Raw genomic sequence first — 14,379 nt, forward strand, 5'->3', positions numbered from 1 at the left:
CAAAATGACAGCTTCAATAAAGAATTGATGAGAAAGAATGCAGCTAGGCCCACAGGTTCTGCTGCCAATGCTGAGAGACCAGGGAGGGAGGATAGCACAGTTGGCATGAAGTGGACCAGATGGAGAGTGAAACAAGTGCATATTTCACACCCACATATAACATCACTGTTCAGCCATGCTAAGTTTTGCCTGCAATCACTACAGATAAAATACTTAATTTGAAACAAAGATGAATTACAGAATCCAAATACTCTCTGTAAAAGTAATTTGATGTAAAAGACAAATTACCCAGTTCAGTTCTATAGCAATTATCCAGTTGTTCCCATACTGTGCAAATAAATGCACAAAAGTGCATTTGCAAAGTGCTAAAACAGGTGTCTATACTGGCGTCACTTTTTTAAGTAAAATACAGATTTAATAAACCAGGCCAGACACTCAAGCGGAGTTCCCACCCCAAGTTCTGCCGATTGGTTGCCGTGGAATTTGTGGAGGATAAAGGAGGGAGCCACATCTCCCACTATGGATGTCAGAGACATTGTCCTGGCAACCAATCACAGCAGGTGATCCTGACTAGCCAAAAATGACTTGCCAACTTAGTGTCTTGGATTCTGCTCTTGTGAAATCAATCCAGACACTTTACACATTGATAAACCATGTTTTTTATAGAGCAGACTAATGTCATACATCAATAAATAACACCTAATAATAAGCAGACAAGGAGAAACCAAAGATGGTATGATACACTTTCTTTGAAGAGATGTGCTCAGGGATACAGATTTATTATGGACATGAAACATTTAGCTTTTAGATCAATAATCTATTACACAAAAAAACTATATTTTGCCCAAGGACAGTCCTCTAATTGCAAGGCTGATGAGACCACATAGTTTGGAGGGTAATTCCTGTGTCTGTAGGTATGAGTCTGTCAGAGGTTGGTCCTGATAGGCTAAGGGAACCGCTTGACTTTGACCCTCTGTTGTGTCAAGAGCTGTCATCAACTGATGGAAGACATTGTAGTGCTTGGGGTGACGTCCTTTAGCTGCTGCTGAAGGATTGGAGGCCAGGAGCCTGAGGCTGCTCCACTGCAGAGAAGTCACAGGGTCTCCGGTTCTCAGTGTAGCCATAGAGTTTCCTCAGGGCCACGCGTGCCGCCTCCTCCTCCGCAGCCAGAACGGTCTCCCCTGGAGCCTCGGCAAGGAGCTTCTTATCACTGAGGACACATACTCACTCAGTAACATGATCAACAAACAAATAAGTACCGGCAGAACACTACCACATACCTCACACATACTCCATAAGTAATGTAAAGAGTTTGTCCTGACCAGAAAAAAACACTTTCAGTCCTGGGACACAGCGTATTCCTGGTGAGGAAAATCTCCTGACTTTATCAGGGGGTGTACTGATGGGAGTGACCAGCGAGGCATACCTGTACAGCCCTACAAAGTAGAGTGGGAGCACAGTGCCGGCGCCGGCCGACCTGGTGAGGCGAGGCTCTGGGAGGGCCATGTTCCTCTTGGACAACTCCTCCACCAGCAGCCCCATTGGGTTTACCACCGACCACATCTCAAACAGGTCTTTCCCTACCAGCTGAGTGACCAGGAAATCCTGAAAGGAGAGAAGAGGGCATGGGAGGTGTGATCATCTTCAGCTACACAAACAAACTAATGTAAATTTGAGATGATTAATCATGTTGAGGTGGGTGTTGAAAGTTGTAAGAATCTTCTTACCCGAAGGAAAAGGCCTGCTCTCTCAGCTCCACTGCTCGCCTGGAGTGCTCCGATCACAGCGAGGAACGTACTGTGCAATACTTCATCAGGGACCGGGAATTGAGCGCTCATAGTTAGGTCCTCGATGGCAAGGTTCCGCGCCACAAGGCACACGACTGGATGACTGGTCAGGTGCGCGACAATGGCGACCACTCCCATGCTGGGCAGTCTAGGGAAGCTAGCCCTGCACCAGTCAGACAAGAAGCTCTTGGTGAACTCCAAGCCCTGTCTGTGCAGCTGAATGTTGTCCCCCAGGACTAGAGCGGCCATTTCAGAGTCCACACCGAGTGCCTGCCTCCTCTCTTGCTCTGACTGAATGTAACAGGGGTTCACAAAGGCTGTCTTCAGGAGCTCCGGGGAGAAACATTCTTTAAGGCGGCTGCTGAATGCCTGGACTTCTGCATGGTAGTCCCAGTTAGGTTTTTGAGCACTAGGAGACAGAACATAGGGAAATTCATAACGAAGATCACGGTACATGCAATCAGTATGTAGCTAAGATACTGACAGGTGTATAAACTTGAGCACACAGCCATACAATCTCCACAGACAAACATTGGCAGTAAAATGGCCTTACTAAATAAAGAGCTCAGAGACTTTCAACGCCTCGGTCAAATGTAAGTGCTGTTATTGTGAAGTGGCAATGACTAGGAGCAACAACAGCTCAGCCGCAAAGTGGTAGGCCACACAGCTCACAGAACGGGACCGGCGAGTGCTGAAGCGCGTAAAAATCATCTGTCCTCAGTTTCAACACTCACTACTGAGTTCCAAACTGCCTCTGGAAGCAACGTCAGCACAAGAACGGTTTGCCTGGAGCTTCATGAAATGTGTTTCCATGGCCGAGCAGCCGCACACAAGCCTAAGTTCACCATGCACAATGCAAAGCGTTGGTTGGAGTGGTGTAAAGTTCGCCGCCATTGGACTCTGGAGCAGTGGAAACGTGTTCCCTGGAGTGATGAATCACGCCGCACTTTTGTTTATTTTTTACTTTATTTAACTAGGCAAGTCATTAATGGCCATGATTTTGGAATAACAAGTGTCCATATACTTTTGTTCATGTAGTGTAGTCTGTTCTATATTGGCTAGCCAGCTAATTTCCGTATTTATTGTCAATTGCTCCAGATTCTATAGCCCATGTCCAATCGATTGTCAAATTGATCCTATTAAGATAACTGACTGACCTAGTTAAATAAAAATTAAGAACTCAAGAACAAATTGTTATTTACAATGACGGCCTACCATTAGGCCTCCTGCGGGGACGTATTGCATTAGATAACGAACAGGTGCACTGGATTTTACACAAAATGGTTGAATTCTGCATCCTATTTATGCCAACTTTCTTATCAAGCTAACCATGAACACCAATGGCCTTGACCCCTATGATACCAAGAAAACGTTACCTTACTAAGCTAGCATTTTACATACCGTGGCTTAGGTGGTGGAGGCCCTTCTATCTTCAACTTTCTTTCCATCAAAAGAGTATATGCTTTCATCCATCGCTTCTTCTCTCGGGTATGTGTAAGGAGTACATTTCTACAAACATGTTGATAGTGAATTCCAAATGTTAGCACACCACGACTTACAATGTATCCAGACGCCATGACAGTTTTCTGATGGTGTGGGACTATGAAAACCTTCCGGAAAGCAACCATAAAGCGCCAAATTAGTTCCAGATTATAAACGGTTCCATTTTACGTTGTAATAACATAGTAATAACAATATACTTAATACTAATTAACAATGTTAGGCAGGGAGTAATGACCTACATTTAGTTCAACTAGTAATTTCATTAGATTTAGCAGTAGCTTGGTGTTTAATAGGCTAAATCACTGTATTTAATAGGCTAATTTACACATTCTGTTTACATCTGACCACTGGGTGATCTGTTCATGCAATTTTTAGTCTGACATTTCAGATTTAGATGTGAGAATCGTTCATGAAGTGGTTTGGACGTAGTAAACTACTTTTTCTAAGTCACTTTAGAAAAGCTATATTTTTCTTACGGGTAACTTTAGTGTAGTTTATCTTCTTTTAGTGTGAAGTAATTGGTCAACTATATTTTCAGAGTAGCTTCCCCAACACTGCTAATTAATACTGGTAACAACTAATATAACTAAACTCAAACATCCAAATTAGCTATTTTGTCATTTATTCCAATAAAATTGCATGACTCTCAGCATAATATGCTGGTACATTACAACTGAAAACTACAACCAATTTGATAACATTGTGCTTCAGCCAGAAAGTACTTGGTAAAACAAAAAAGGTAGTAACTGAAGATAAAATATGAGAAAAAGCATATCATGCTTATGGCTTGGTGGATATGGGCCATACATAATCAATAAATAATAATAACATAATGAATAGTGTAATAGCAACAGTGTGACTTTATATTTCCTTGCAGTACTATACATCAATTAAAACCATTAGTCAATTTTACATTATGTATTATCTTACAATATAACAGCAGTGCTTCACAATATATATTTATTTTTTTATCTTTTCACATCATTCCAATTCCCAATAAATATTTAACCCATTTCGATGCGTCTTATGTTATAATTTTCTTTAGACCTCTTATCTGTTGGAAATACCTCAGGAGCAATGATAACAACTGAGTAACATGAAGAAATATTTACAGCCGAGTCATTCTTTGATTCTTAAGCAACAAAAAAAATATAGCATTGTAAAAAATAATTACAAGTACATGTATACAATAAAATGAAATCAAACATCCCATTGCCCAAGAGCAAGGCTGTCCAGCACTGTGGCTAAATGCAGAGAGTACATTTGTCTACCATTTGAAACATAGCCTCTCCCCTCCTCTTCTATGTTCTCCACTCTCTGTCAGTGGTTCCGAGAAAAGGATTCTAGCGGCGGAACCAAACCCAGCTGTTGATAAGCCAGAAGGCTACGGTGACGGAGTACATGATCATCTCACGTTTGGCCCTCTCCTTGTTCTCCTCTTCTATGAGCTGGAGCCTCCGGTTCAGCTTGATGATCTACAGGCACACCAATGACAATCACATCAACACCACCAACCAATATAGCCAAAACAAAAACTGCTGAATGATATACCTTCCGTAGAAGTACAGTCAAGACGTATTAGGAGCAGACCTGACGTCGAAGCGTTGCTGCATCTACGACAGCCATGTCATCAGGAGCCATGGAAACATCCAGAGTAGTGTCTAGAGTGGCCAGGTTAAGCCTTGGGTGAAGAGAAATAGACCAAACACATCCTGGTTAACCATTTCTATCATGGATCAGGCAAGATGATATTTCTGATCATTGATCATAATATGACATTGAAGTTCTCAGCTTAATGATCAATGATTGAACTATTGTCAATGTATTTCTATTATAAATAAATTCACAATACATTGACAATAGTTCAATAGACCGGCATTACTCATTGCCCAACTATCTTTTCAACTAATATTGGAAACATTGACAGCAATGACACTCATCCTCTGACAATAACTACAGCCTATATCAGGGGTATTCAACGCTGACCCTACAAGGTCCGGAGCCTGCTGGTTCTGTTCTACCTGATCATTATTTGTACACACCTGATGTTCCAGGTCTAAATAAGTTCCTGATTAGGGGGCACAATGAAAAAAACGTAGTGGAACTGGCTTGCTGAAGAGGTTGCCTAGTGGTTAGAGCATTGGGCCAGTAACCGAAAGGTTGCAAGATCGAATCCCCGAGATAACAAGGTAAAAATCTGTTGTTCTGCCTCTGAATAAGGCAGTTAACCCACTGTTCTTAGACCGTCATTGTAAATAAGAATTTGTTCTTAACTGACTTGCCGTTAAATAATTGTTAAAAATAACAAATAAAAAAGGGTCCAGAGTTGAGTATGAGGGGCCTATATTATGAAAGGAAAGGAGGAAAAAGGAAGAAAGAGAGGAGTGAAGTCTACGTGCCAGGTGGAGTTACCTGGATTCATGCAGGGGGTTAGAGGTCGAGGCAGACCCCCCTCGCAGTGACGGCTTGCTGAAGAGGGCAGAAACAAGGAAGGGAGAGAGGAAGCAATAGAAAGAAATGGAGCAGCACACCAAAGTACAGTCTCACACTTACAATCCCAAAGTCTCTCACACTCACTCAGGTCTTAAGACTTCCATCATGCATTATAAAACTGACCTCTGTAAGACTGCCAATATATTCATCTCCAAAACACTAACTTCTCCTCAGAGTAGACAATAGATGTCACTATATAGGTTGGCTGTTGACAATGCTTGATAATGGCTTTACAACACATGGATAGAGCAAGAAGAGGACTAATTTAAAACGGACTGTTTTCAATGAAAATATGACTGAGATCATCACACTACTCCCCTATCACAGCTCGATAAAAGACACAGCTCGATAACAGCACATCAAGCAAAGTCAATCTTGATTTCAATGATAAATATACATCATGACATATTAATAGTGTTACTGAATGTTAGAAATGACCAGGTGTTTCCTACCCATTGCCCCAAAATAAATGATCAAAATATGGTCAATAAAAAATCATTTTGTTCATCGAGCAAATATCCAAATTCAATTATCGTAGATTTTTTAAATTGTCCAAATAGCCGAGATTTGATGACCCTGTCCACACGAAAGAGACAACAGCAGGGACTTCATTGCCTCAAGAGAGAATTAATACAATTGTACTGTGTTGAATTTTGGGGTTAATCTCTGCACAGTGAGCAGAGTGGGAGAGGTCAGCCTAGAGATGACCTTAAGAGGGGTCATGAGATCACCTGCGGTGGTTCTCGTCCAGAACCTCCAAGACCTGCTGGTAGGCCCGGCGCGTGGTGGACTGGATGAAAGAGAGAACGCCGCTAGCGCTGTACAGGTTCTGTTCGTCCTCGGCCATGGCGAGAGGGGGGAAGACGCGAAGAGGGGCTGGGGGGAACGGGGTCACACTGCCCCCACCAACACGAGTGGCCAAGCCAGAGAAAACAGAGCAGAGAGAGCGAGAGAGTGAATAAGAGGGAGGGGAGAAAGACCATCTGCACTTTACTCACTGAGCAGAGATAACAGCCACCAAAGAGTGACAGATGGTACTGATGGGGTGATGCCAAACAGATCATACTAGTGCACCATTGAACTATACCTAACCCTCTACCAGGAAGGGAGATGCAGAAACAAAAGCATGGAAAGGTCCTAATTAAAGGTCCCAATGAATCATCCCCCACAAAGCTGCTCTGAACAAAAGAGGATCCCCAAGGACTTCATATAGTGAAATAAGCTTTGAACAAATTAAATGGCTCTATGCCAAGTTTACTGTAAGGTGCCTCTCCCTGGTACAGTATAATATATTAATATGTTAATAGTGAAGAGAATTAAGAGCAAGTTTTAGTACCATGCTCAGGACAGGAGGAAACTACACTACCTTCAGTGACACAGCATTGCAACAGCACTGGGTGCAGACCCAAAGACAGGTTCCAACCAAACAGGCTACAGAGTGAGCAACAACACCGTTGAGATACAGACACCCAACTACAGCCAAGTCTTTATCACAACAAACAGAGAGTGAGAGATGGACAAACAGGTCAGCAGACAGGGGAAAACCACTGGAGAGATGGGAGGAAAAGGACAGGCTTCCAGAAAAGGAGAGGGGTGTGGTGGTGGTGGTGGATTGTGCATGGCACTACTGGGGTGTGGACCACAGTTGATAGGCTACTTACGTTGAATCGTTTCTGGCAATCTGGCCATTGTGACGGACAGTGGTGTTCTCGCTGGCTGAACGTTCCCGCCGCAACCGCCCTTGCAAACGCACCTATGAGAAGGGGAGAACAGTTAAATACTAAAATCCTCTTCCTGTAAAATACTGACTTTGCCTTCACATTCAAATAAATTCCACATTCAGTGTAGAGGATGTGGTTCTGTGAACTAAGATCACAAGACAAATGGCCATGCCAGAGATCTGAACATTTGTGTAAGCTCAAATAACTAATGTCTAAGCTTTAGCTCAAAGAGCTAGCACAGTCTTGAGTTGCTTGGGTGACCAGGGTTTGATACCGCTTGTTCACACATGCCTGCCCTGGTCCATCACATCAACCCATCAGTACTTTCTGTTCATCTCTAGACTTTCCAGCCTCCAGTACCTCCTCACTGGGCTGGGCTGGGGCTGCACTGCGCTCCATTTCCATGAAGTCCAGTGGCCGCTCGTTGAGGGTGAGGACCCGAGGAGGGGTCTTCAGGGACAGGCTCTCTAGCGGGGTGGACTGGATCAAGTCCAGGTCTCTGGGCCTGGGGAACTGAGAGTCCTCACTGTCTCCTGAGAAGAGCAGTCAGGAGGGGTGTCACATAAGGGCCAATACAGGGTTATGTTTATTAAGACTTGAAACCTAAAACAGTTTGCAATGGAAAATGAAACTCGTGTCTGGAAGAACATCATCGATTTTGAGCCTAATGAACATGGTCCACGAGTATCAACACTACAGAGACCCTGTAGAGGACCAATGTGGCTACCTGACATTACGATCCTCTCTGGGACCTGCATCATGACGTTGTGCAGGTCATGTGAGCCTGCCTCGGGGTTGTCATGACCGTAGGGGCCAATTTTGAGCATCTCTGGAATCCTCATGCGCTGGCTGATGCCCTCTGTGTACTCCAGCTCGTAGTGGATGCGGTTCATCTCCGCCATCTCTGCAGTGGGAGAGGGGAATGCTGCTCCGTTCATTTGGCTGAAAAATATTTTTAAAAGCGTCATTTACTTTCAATATCAGCAAACCCAACTAACTGGTTACACAACATAGTTTGGGATTCCCCTTCACAACAATAATACAACGACAAGCAAGTTTCAGTTTATGTATTAAGAGAAGAGGCGCTAAAATAAAATGCTTATCCATGTAGCCACATATAGGCTTATTTTTAACTAACTATACCCCAGGAAACCTTGATGGTGATGGTCTTCGTCGTTGGATTAAAATATAACGAATGTTCGCGATGCTATCATGTGATAAAGATAAAAGGAGCATCTGAATCAATGGCCTGAATGTATCTCCACTCTCCAAATGAGGACAACTTACTAATAGCTAGTATTTTCACCAATGAAACCAAAATAGACCTTGGATGGCTGGAATATCAGCAAAAAATAGCTGTCTAGGTATCAAGCTGGCTAGCTAGCTAAATTAGCTATCTAGATATGTTGGTGCGCTTAGTGTCTGTAATGTTTACCCATATAAAGCCCCATAAATGCAATTCCAAATAGTATTTAGCGAGTAGCAAGCTAACTACTGACTGCGGCCTGACCAGATACTTTGAAATGTCGGTATGACAGGCAGTTATCTAGCACGCTAGCTCAATTTCTAGCTGGTAGTGGTAGCTACCTAGCTGGCCTTACCCTTTGGTTTGTTCTTCTCCCATCAATTAAATATACGTGCAAAAATGGATATGGTCCAGCTGAAGATTCAAGAGTGCATTACAAATGATGTAGCATCCTTATATGTTGATTCCAGGAAGCTGAAAGGGACAACAATGTACACTGCCGCCCTGAATGAATGTAATGGATGGGGACCGAAACCGGAAGTTGTTTTACGTCACATGAAAATGATTGTTCTTGGTACAATAAAATACCTGTTATAATATCTGTTGTAATGATTTCTGCAGTGTTGGAAAAAGTACCCAATTGTCATATTTGGGTAAAAGTAAAGATACACTACATGGCCAAAAGTATGTGGACACATGCTCATCGAACATCTCATTTCAAAATAATGGGCATTAATATGGAGTTGGTCCCCCCTTTGCAGCTATAACAGCCTCCACTCTTCTGGGAAGGCTTTCCACTAGATGTTGGAATGCAGGGACTTGCTTCCACTCAGCCACGAGAGCATTATTGAGGTTGGGCACTGATGTTGGGCTATTAGGCCTGGCTTGCAGTCGGAGTTCCCATTCATCTCAAAGGTCTTCCATGGGGTTGAGGTCAGGTCTCTGTGCAGGCCAGTCAATCTCTTCCATACCGATCTGTATGGACCTCGCTTTGTGCATGGGGCACTGTCGTGCTGAAACAGGAAAGGGCTTTCCCCAAACTGTTGTCACAAAGCTGGAAGCCCAGAACCGTCTACAATGTCATTTTATGCTGTAGCATTAAGATTTCCCTTCTTTGGGACTAATGGGCCTAGCCCGAACCATGAAAAACAGCCCCAAACCATTATTCCTCCTCCACCTAACTTTACAGTTGGCACTATGCATTGGGGCAGGTAGCGTTCTCCTGGCATTTGCCAAACCCAGATCGTCAGTCGGACTGCCAGATAGCGAAGCGTGATTCATCACTCAGAGAACCTGTTTCCACTGTTTCAGAGTCCAATGGCAACGAGCTTTACACCACTCCAGCAGACGCTTGGTATTGAGCATTGTGATCGTAGGCTTGTGTGCAGCTGCTCAGCCATGGAAACCCATTTCATGACGCGCCCGACGAACAGTTCTTGTGCTGACGTTGCTTCCAGAGGAAAGACGATTTGTACGTGCTTTGCGCTTCAGCACTCGGTGGTCCTGTTCTGTGAGCTTATGTGGCCTACCACTTTGCAGACTGAGCTGTTGTTGCTCCTAGACGTTTCCACTTCACAATAACAGCACTTACAGTTAAAAGTCACTGAGCTCTTCAGTACAGGCCATTCTACTGCTAATGTTTGTCTATGGAGATTGCATGGCTGTTCGATTTTATGCACCTGTCAGCAACGGGTGTGGCTGAAATAGCCAAATCCACTAATTTGAAGGGAGTCCACATGACCCCGTAAAATACTACTTGAGTAAAAGTCTAAAAGTCTATGGTTTTACTTTAAGTATCAAAAGTAAATGTAATTGCTAAAATATACTAAAGTATCAAAATTAAAAGTATAAATTATTTCAAATTCCTTATATTAAGCAAACCAGACGGCATCAAATTCTTGCTTTTTTAATTTGAATTTATTTGAATTTATTTCACCTTTATTTAACCAGGTAGGCAAGTTGAGAACAAGTTATCATTTAGAATTGCGACCTGGCCAAGATATAGCAAAGAAGTTCGACACATACAACAACACAGCGTTACACATGGAGTAAAACAAACATACAGTCAATAATACAGTAGAAAAATAAGTCTATATACAATGTGAGCAAATGAGGTGAGATAAGGGAGGTAAAGGCAAAAAAAAGGCCATGGTGGCGAAGTAAATACAATATAGCTAGTAAAACACTGGAATGGTAGATTTGCAGTGGAAGAATGTGCAAAGTAGAGATAGAAATAATGGGGTGCAAAGGAGCTAAATAAATAAATAAATACAGTAGGGGGAGAGGTAGTTGTTTGGACTAAATTATAGATGGGCTATGTACAGGTGCAGTAATCTGTGAGCTGCTCTGACAGCTGGTGCTTAAAGCTAGTGAGGGAGATAAGTGTTTCCAGTTTCAGAGATTTTTGTAATTCGTTCCAATCATTTGCAGCAGAGAACTGGAAGGAGAGGCGGCCAAAGGAAGAATTGGCTTTGGGGGCGACCAGAGAGATATACCTGCTGGAGCGCGTGCTACAGGTGGGTGCTGCTATGGTGACCAGCGAGCTGAGATAAGGGGGGACTTTACCTAGCAGGGTCTTGTAGATGACCTGGAGCCAGTGGGTTTGGCGACGAGTATGAAGCAAGGGCCAGCCAACGAGAGCATACAGGTCACAGTGGTGGGTAGTACATGTGGCTTTGTTGAGAAAACGGATGACACTGTGATAGACTGCATCCAATTTATTTATATAGGGTATTGGAGGCTATTTTGTAAATGACATCGCCGAAGTCGAGGATCGGTAAGATGGTCAGTTTTACAAGGGTATTGTTTGGCAGCATGAGTGAAGGATGCTTTGTTGCGAAATAGGAAGCCAATTCTAGATTTAACTTTGGATTGGAGATGTTTGATGTGAGTCTGCAAGGAGAGTTTACAGTCTAACCAGACACCTAGGAATTTATAGTTGTCCACATATTCTAAGTCTGAACCATCCAGAGTAGTGATGTTGGACGGGCGGGCAGGTGCAGGCAGCGATCGGTTGAAGAGCATGCATTTAGTTTTACTTGTATTTAAGAGAAATTGGAGGCCACGGAAGGAGAGTTGTATGGCATTGAAGCTCATCTGGAGGGTTGCTAACACAGTGTCCAAAGAAGGGCCAGAAGTATACAGAATGGTGTCGTATGCGTAGAGGTGGATCAGAGTCTCACCAGCAGCAAGACCGACATCATTGATGTATACAGAGAAGAGAGTCGGTCCAAGAATTGAACCCTGTGGCACCCCCATATAGACTGTCAGAGGCCTGGACAACAGGCCCTCCTTTTTGACACACTGAACTCTGTCAGAGAAGTGGTTGGTGAACCAGGCCAGGCAATCATTTGAGAAACCAAGGCTATCGATTCTGCCGATGAAGATGTGGTGATTGACAGAGTCGAAAGCCTTGGCCAGGTCAATGAATACGGCTACACAGTATTGTTTCTTATTGATGCCGGTTAAGATATAATTTAGGACCTTGAGCGTGGCTGAGGTGCACCCATGACCAGCTCTGAAACCAGATTGCATAGCGGAGAAGATATGGTGGGATTCGAAATGGTCGGTAATCTGTTTATTGACTTGGCTTTCGAAGACCTTAGAAAGGCAGGGCAGGATTGATATAGATCTGTAGCAGTTTGGGTCAAGAGTGTCCCCCCCTTTGAAGAGGGGGATGACCGCAGCTGCTTTCCAATCTTTGGGAATCTCAGACAAAAAAAATAAAAAATCTAAATTATAGTGGATTTATCGGTGGTGACAGTGTTTCCTATCCTCAGTGCAGTGGGCAGCTGGGTGGAGGTGTTCTTATTCTCCATGGACTTTACAGTGTCCCAGAACTTTTTTGAGTTTGTGTTGCAGGAAGCAAATTTCTGCTTGAAAAAGCTAGCCTTGACTTTTCTAACTGCCTGTGTATATTGGTTTCTAGCTTCCCTGAAAAGTTGCATATCACGTGGGCTGTTCGATGCTAATGCAGAACGCCAAAGGATGTTTTTGTGTTGGTTAAGGGCAGTTAGGTCTGGAGAAAACCAAGGGCTATATCTGTCCCTGGTTCTAAATGTCTTGAATGGGGCATGCTTATTTAAGATGGTGAGGAAGGCATTTTAAAAAAATAACCAGGCATCCTCTACTGACGGGAGGAGATCAATATCCTTCCAGAATATCCCGGCCAGGTCGATTAAAAAGGCCTGCTCGCTGAAGTGTTTCAGGGAGCGTTTGACAGTGATGAGTTGAGGTTGTTTGACGGATAGCCAGGGGCACACTCGAACATTCAGACATAATTTACAAACGAAGCATGTGTGTTTAGAGAGTCTGCCAGATGAGAGTCAGTATGGATGACTGTGGATGTTGTCATGTGCATGAATTTGAGTATTTTCCTGTCCTGCTAAGCATTCAAAATGTGTTTGGTGTCTGGGGAAATGTATGGAGTAAAAAGTACATTATTGAAGTAAAAATAAATGTTGTCTCACATGGTAGGTACCTATTAACCATAGGTCAAAACATATTTGAGCTACTTTTTTTATTGTTTGATCATAAGAATGCATCGATTTTCCTAAAATGTTGCCTGGTGTATTATTAACTGATATAAATTATTAAGCCTACTTATTCAGCAGTTGTATCACAATTTTTGGAAGGTTGGAGCAAAAACACGTGCAGAGATTGAGAGGGAAATCCAGAGAGTTAAAGAGAGTGTGGATGCAGAGATTATAGAAGACACTGTGAAAACGCTCTACAAACTGCTGGAGAAGATCCATAAGAAGGAAGGAGGAAATAAAGGGGAATGTGTTGGAGGAGGTAGGGAATGGAGAACGCAAAGGAGGAAATGAAGAAGAGGAAGGAGGGGGTATAGAGGAAGGAGAAGGTGGCAAGGCAGAGACAGGTGGCGGAGAAGGAGAATCGGAGGATGGAGAAGAAGTGGGAGTAGGTAGAGCTGAAAGACAAGGGGCTGGATAGGCAGAAAGAGAAACTTGAGAAGAAGAGCAAGAAACCTGAAATATTGTTGAAAGTTGGAAAGTTGGAAAAGGAGAAAGAGAAATTAGAAAGGAAGAATAAGACGTTGGAAAGGTTGAAAGTGGATGTGAATAAGAGAAGGTAGAATATTACAGGAACAGGAGAGATGATGAAAAAAGACAGAGAATGAGATGTTAATCTTATTCTTCCTCTACAAAATAAAAGTAGATGTCGAAGAGAAGGCAGAGGAGATGCAGAAAGTGAAAGTGGAGTGGAAGTGTTTGAAGGAGAAGATGAAAGAGAGAAAGAGGGAGAAAAACAGAGAGAAAGAAGTGGAGAGAAGGGAAAGAGCAGGATGTAGAGAGAAACACACACACACAGCCATTAATGTCCCACTCTGCACTCAGTACCGTGAGCCTACATTTGAATTAACATATGAGAAAACTGCAAATTTGCGTAGAAGGGCCGTCTCCTGTAATACACAGCTATTAATAAATTCACGACAACAACACTGGAGGTCGCTGTTTCTAACTCAACGAGATCTAATATAAACGTCAATAAACTCCAACAAACCACCATAAAATAGGCCTACCGGTTCCAGAGAAAAAACAATATAGCAGGAAGGTGTCAAAAGTCTTAGGGTTGGTACACTTTTTTGATCTCGTAAAAAAAGGCCGCG

At 43.1% G+C, this 14,379-nt stretch overlaps 2 protein-coding genes across 4 annotated transcripts; both read right to left on the reverse strand.

Moving 5' to 3' along the window:
- Positions 1 to 640: 640 nt before the first annotated feature.
- LOC110503749 (39S ribosomal protein L44, mitochondrial) lies at positions 641 to 3,401 on the reverse strand. Its single transcript, XM_021582253.2, has 4 exons — positions 3,189 to 3,401; positions 1,728 to 2,196; positions 1,427 to 1,605; positions 641 to 1,210 (listed from the first exon to the last, which is right to left on the reverse strand). The coding sequence occupies exons 1-4, from the start codon at positions 3,362 to 3,364 to the stop codon at positions 1,036 to 1,038; spliced, it is 999 nt and encodes a 332-aa protein (XP_021437928.2). The 5' UTR covers positions 3,365 to 3,401; the 3' UTR covers positions 641 to 1,035.
- A 488-nt stretch (positions 3,402 to 3,889) lies between these two features.
- On the reverse strand, positions 3,890 to 9,290 carry LOC110503750 (mitochondrial fission factor homolog B). Of its 3 annotated transcripts, XM_021582254.2 has the most exons (8): positions 9,106 to 9,290; positions 8,232 to 8,446; positions 7,865 to 8,037; positions 7,445 to 7,536; positions 6,515 to 6,679; positions 5,703 to 5,759; positions 4,881 to 4,971; positions 3,890 to 4,765 (listed from the first exon to the last, which is right to left on the reverse strand). In XM_021582254.2, exons 1-8 carry the CDS (start codon positions 9,126 to 9,128, stop codon positions 4,634 to 4,636), a joined length of 948 nt encoding a protein of 315 aa, XP_021437929.1. In that variant the 5' UTR covers positions 9,129 to 9,290; the 3' UTR covers positions 3,890 to 4,633. The 3 variants fall into 3 exon arrangements, with proteins under 3 accessions (XP_021437929.1, XP_036817653.1, XP_036817654.1); XM_036961758.1 differs by lacking the exon at positions 6,515 to 6,679 and having other exon boundaries at positions 9,106 to 9,289; XM_036961759.1 differs by lacking the exons at positions 5,703 to 5,759; positions 6,515 to 6,679 and having other exon boundaries at positions 9,106 to 9,288.
- Positions 9,291 to 14,379: the final 5,089 nt, after the last annotated feature.

The sequence above is a fragment of the Oncorhynchus mykiss genome, chromosome 24 (assembly GCF_013265735.2).
Source record: "Oncorhynchus mykiss isolate Arlee chromosome 24, USDA_OmykA_1.1, whole genome shotgun sequence".
Lineage (NCBI taxonomy): Eukaryota > Metazoa > Chordata > Actinopteri > Salmoniformes > Salmonidae > Oncorhynchus > Oncorhynchus mykiss.

Bases quoted from the DNA above. Each gene is read 5' to 3' on its own strand.
- LOC110503749 (XM_021582253.2), bottom strand. From the start codon at position 3,364: ATGGCGTCTGGATACATTGTAAGTCGTGGTGTGCTAACATTTGGAATT. The intron at 2,197-3,188 runs GTATGTAAAATG...TCTGTCTCCTAG, and splicing joins CCTCCACCACCTAAGCCACG to TGCTCAAAAACCTAACTGGG. The intron at 1,606-1,727 runs GTAAGAAGATTC...CTCTCCTTTCAG, and splicing joins GAGCAGGCCTTTTCCTTCGG to GATTTCCTGGTCACTCAGCT.
- LOC110503750 (XM_021582254.2), bottom strand. From the start codon at position 9,128: ATGGGAGAAGAACAAACCAAAGG. The intron at 8,447-9,105 runs GTAAGGCCAGCT...AATATTTTTCAG, and splicing joins GGAGAAGAACAAACCAAAGG to CCAAATGAACGGAGCAGCAT. The intron at 8,038-8,231 runs GTAGCCACATTG...TGCTCTTCTCAG, and splicing joins AGAGAGGATCGTAATGTCAG to GAGACAGTGAGGACTCTCAG.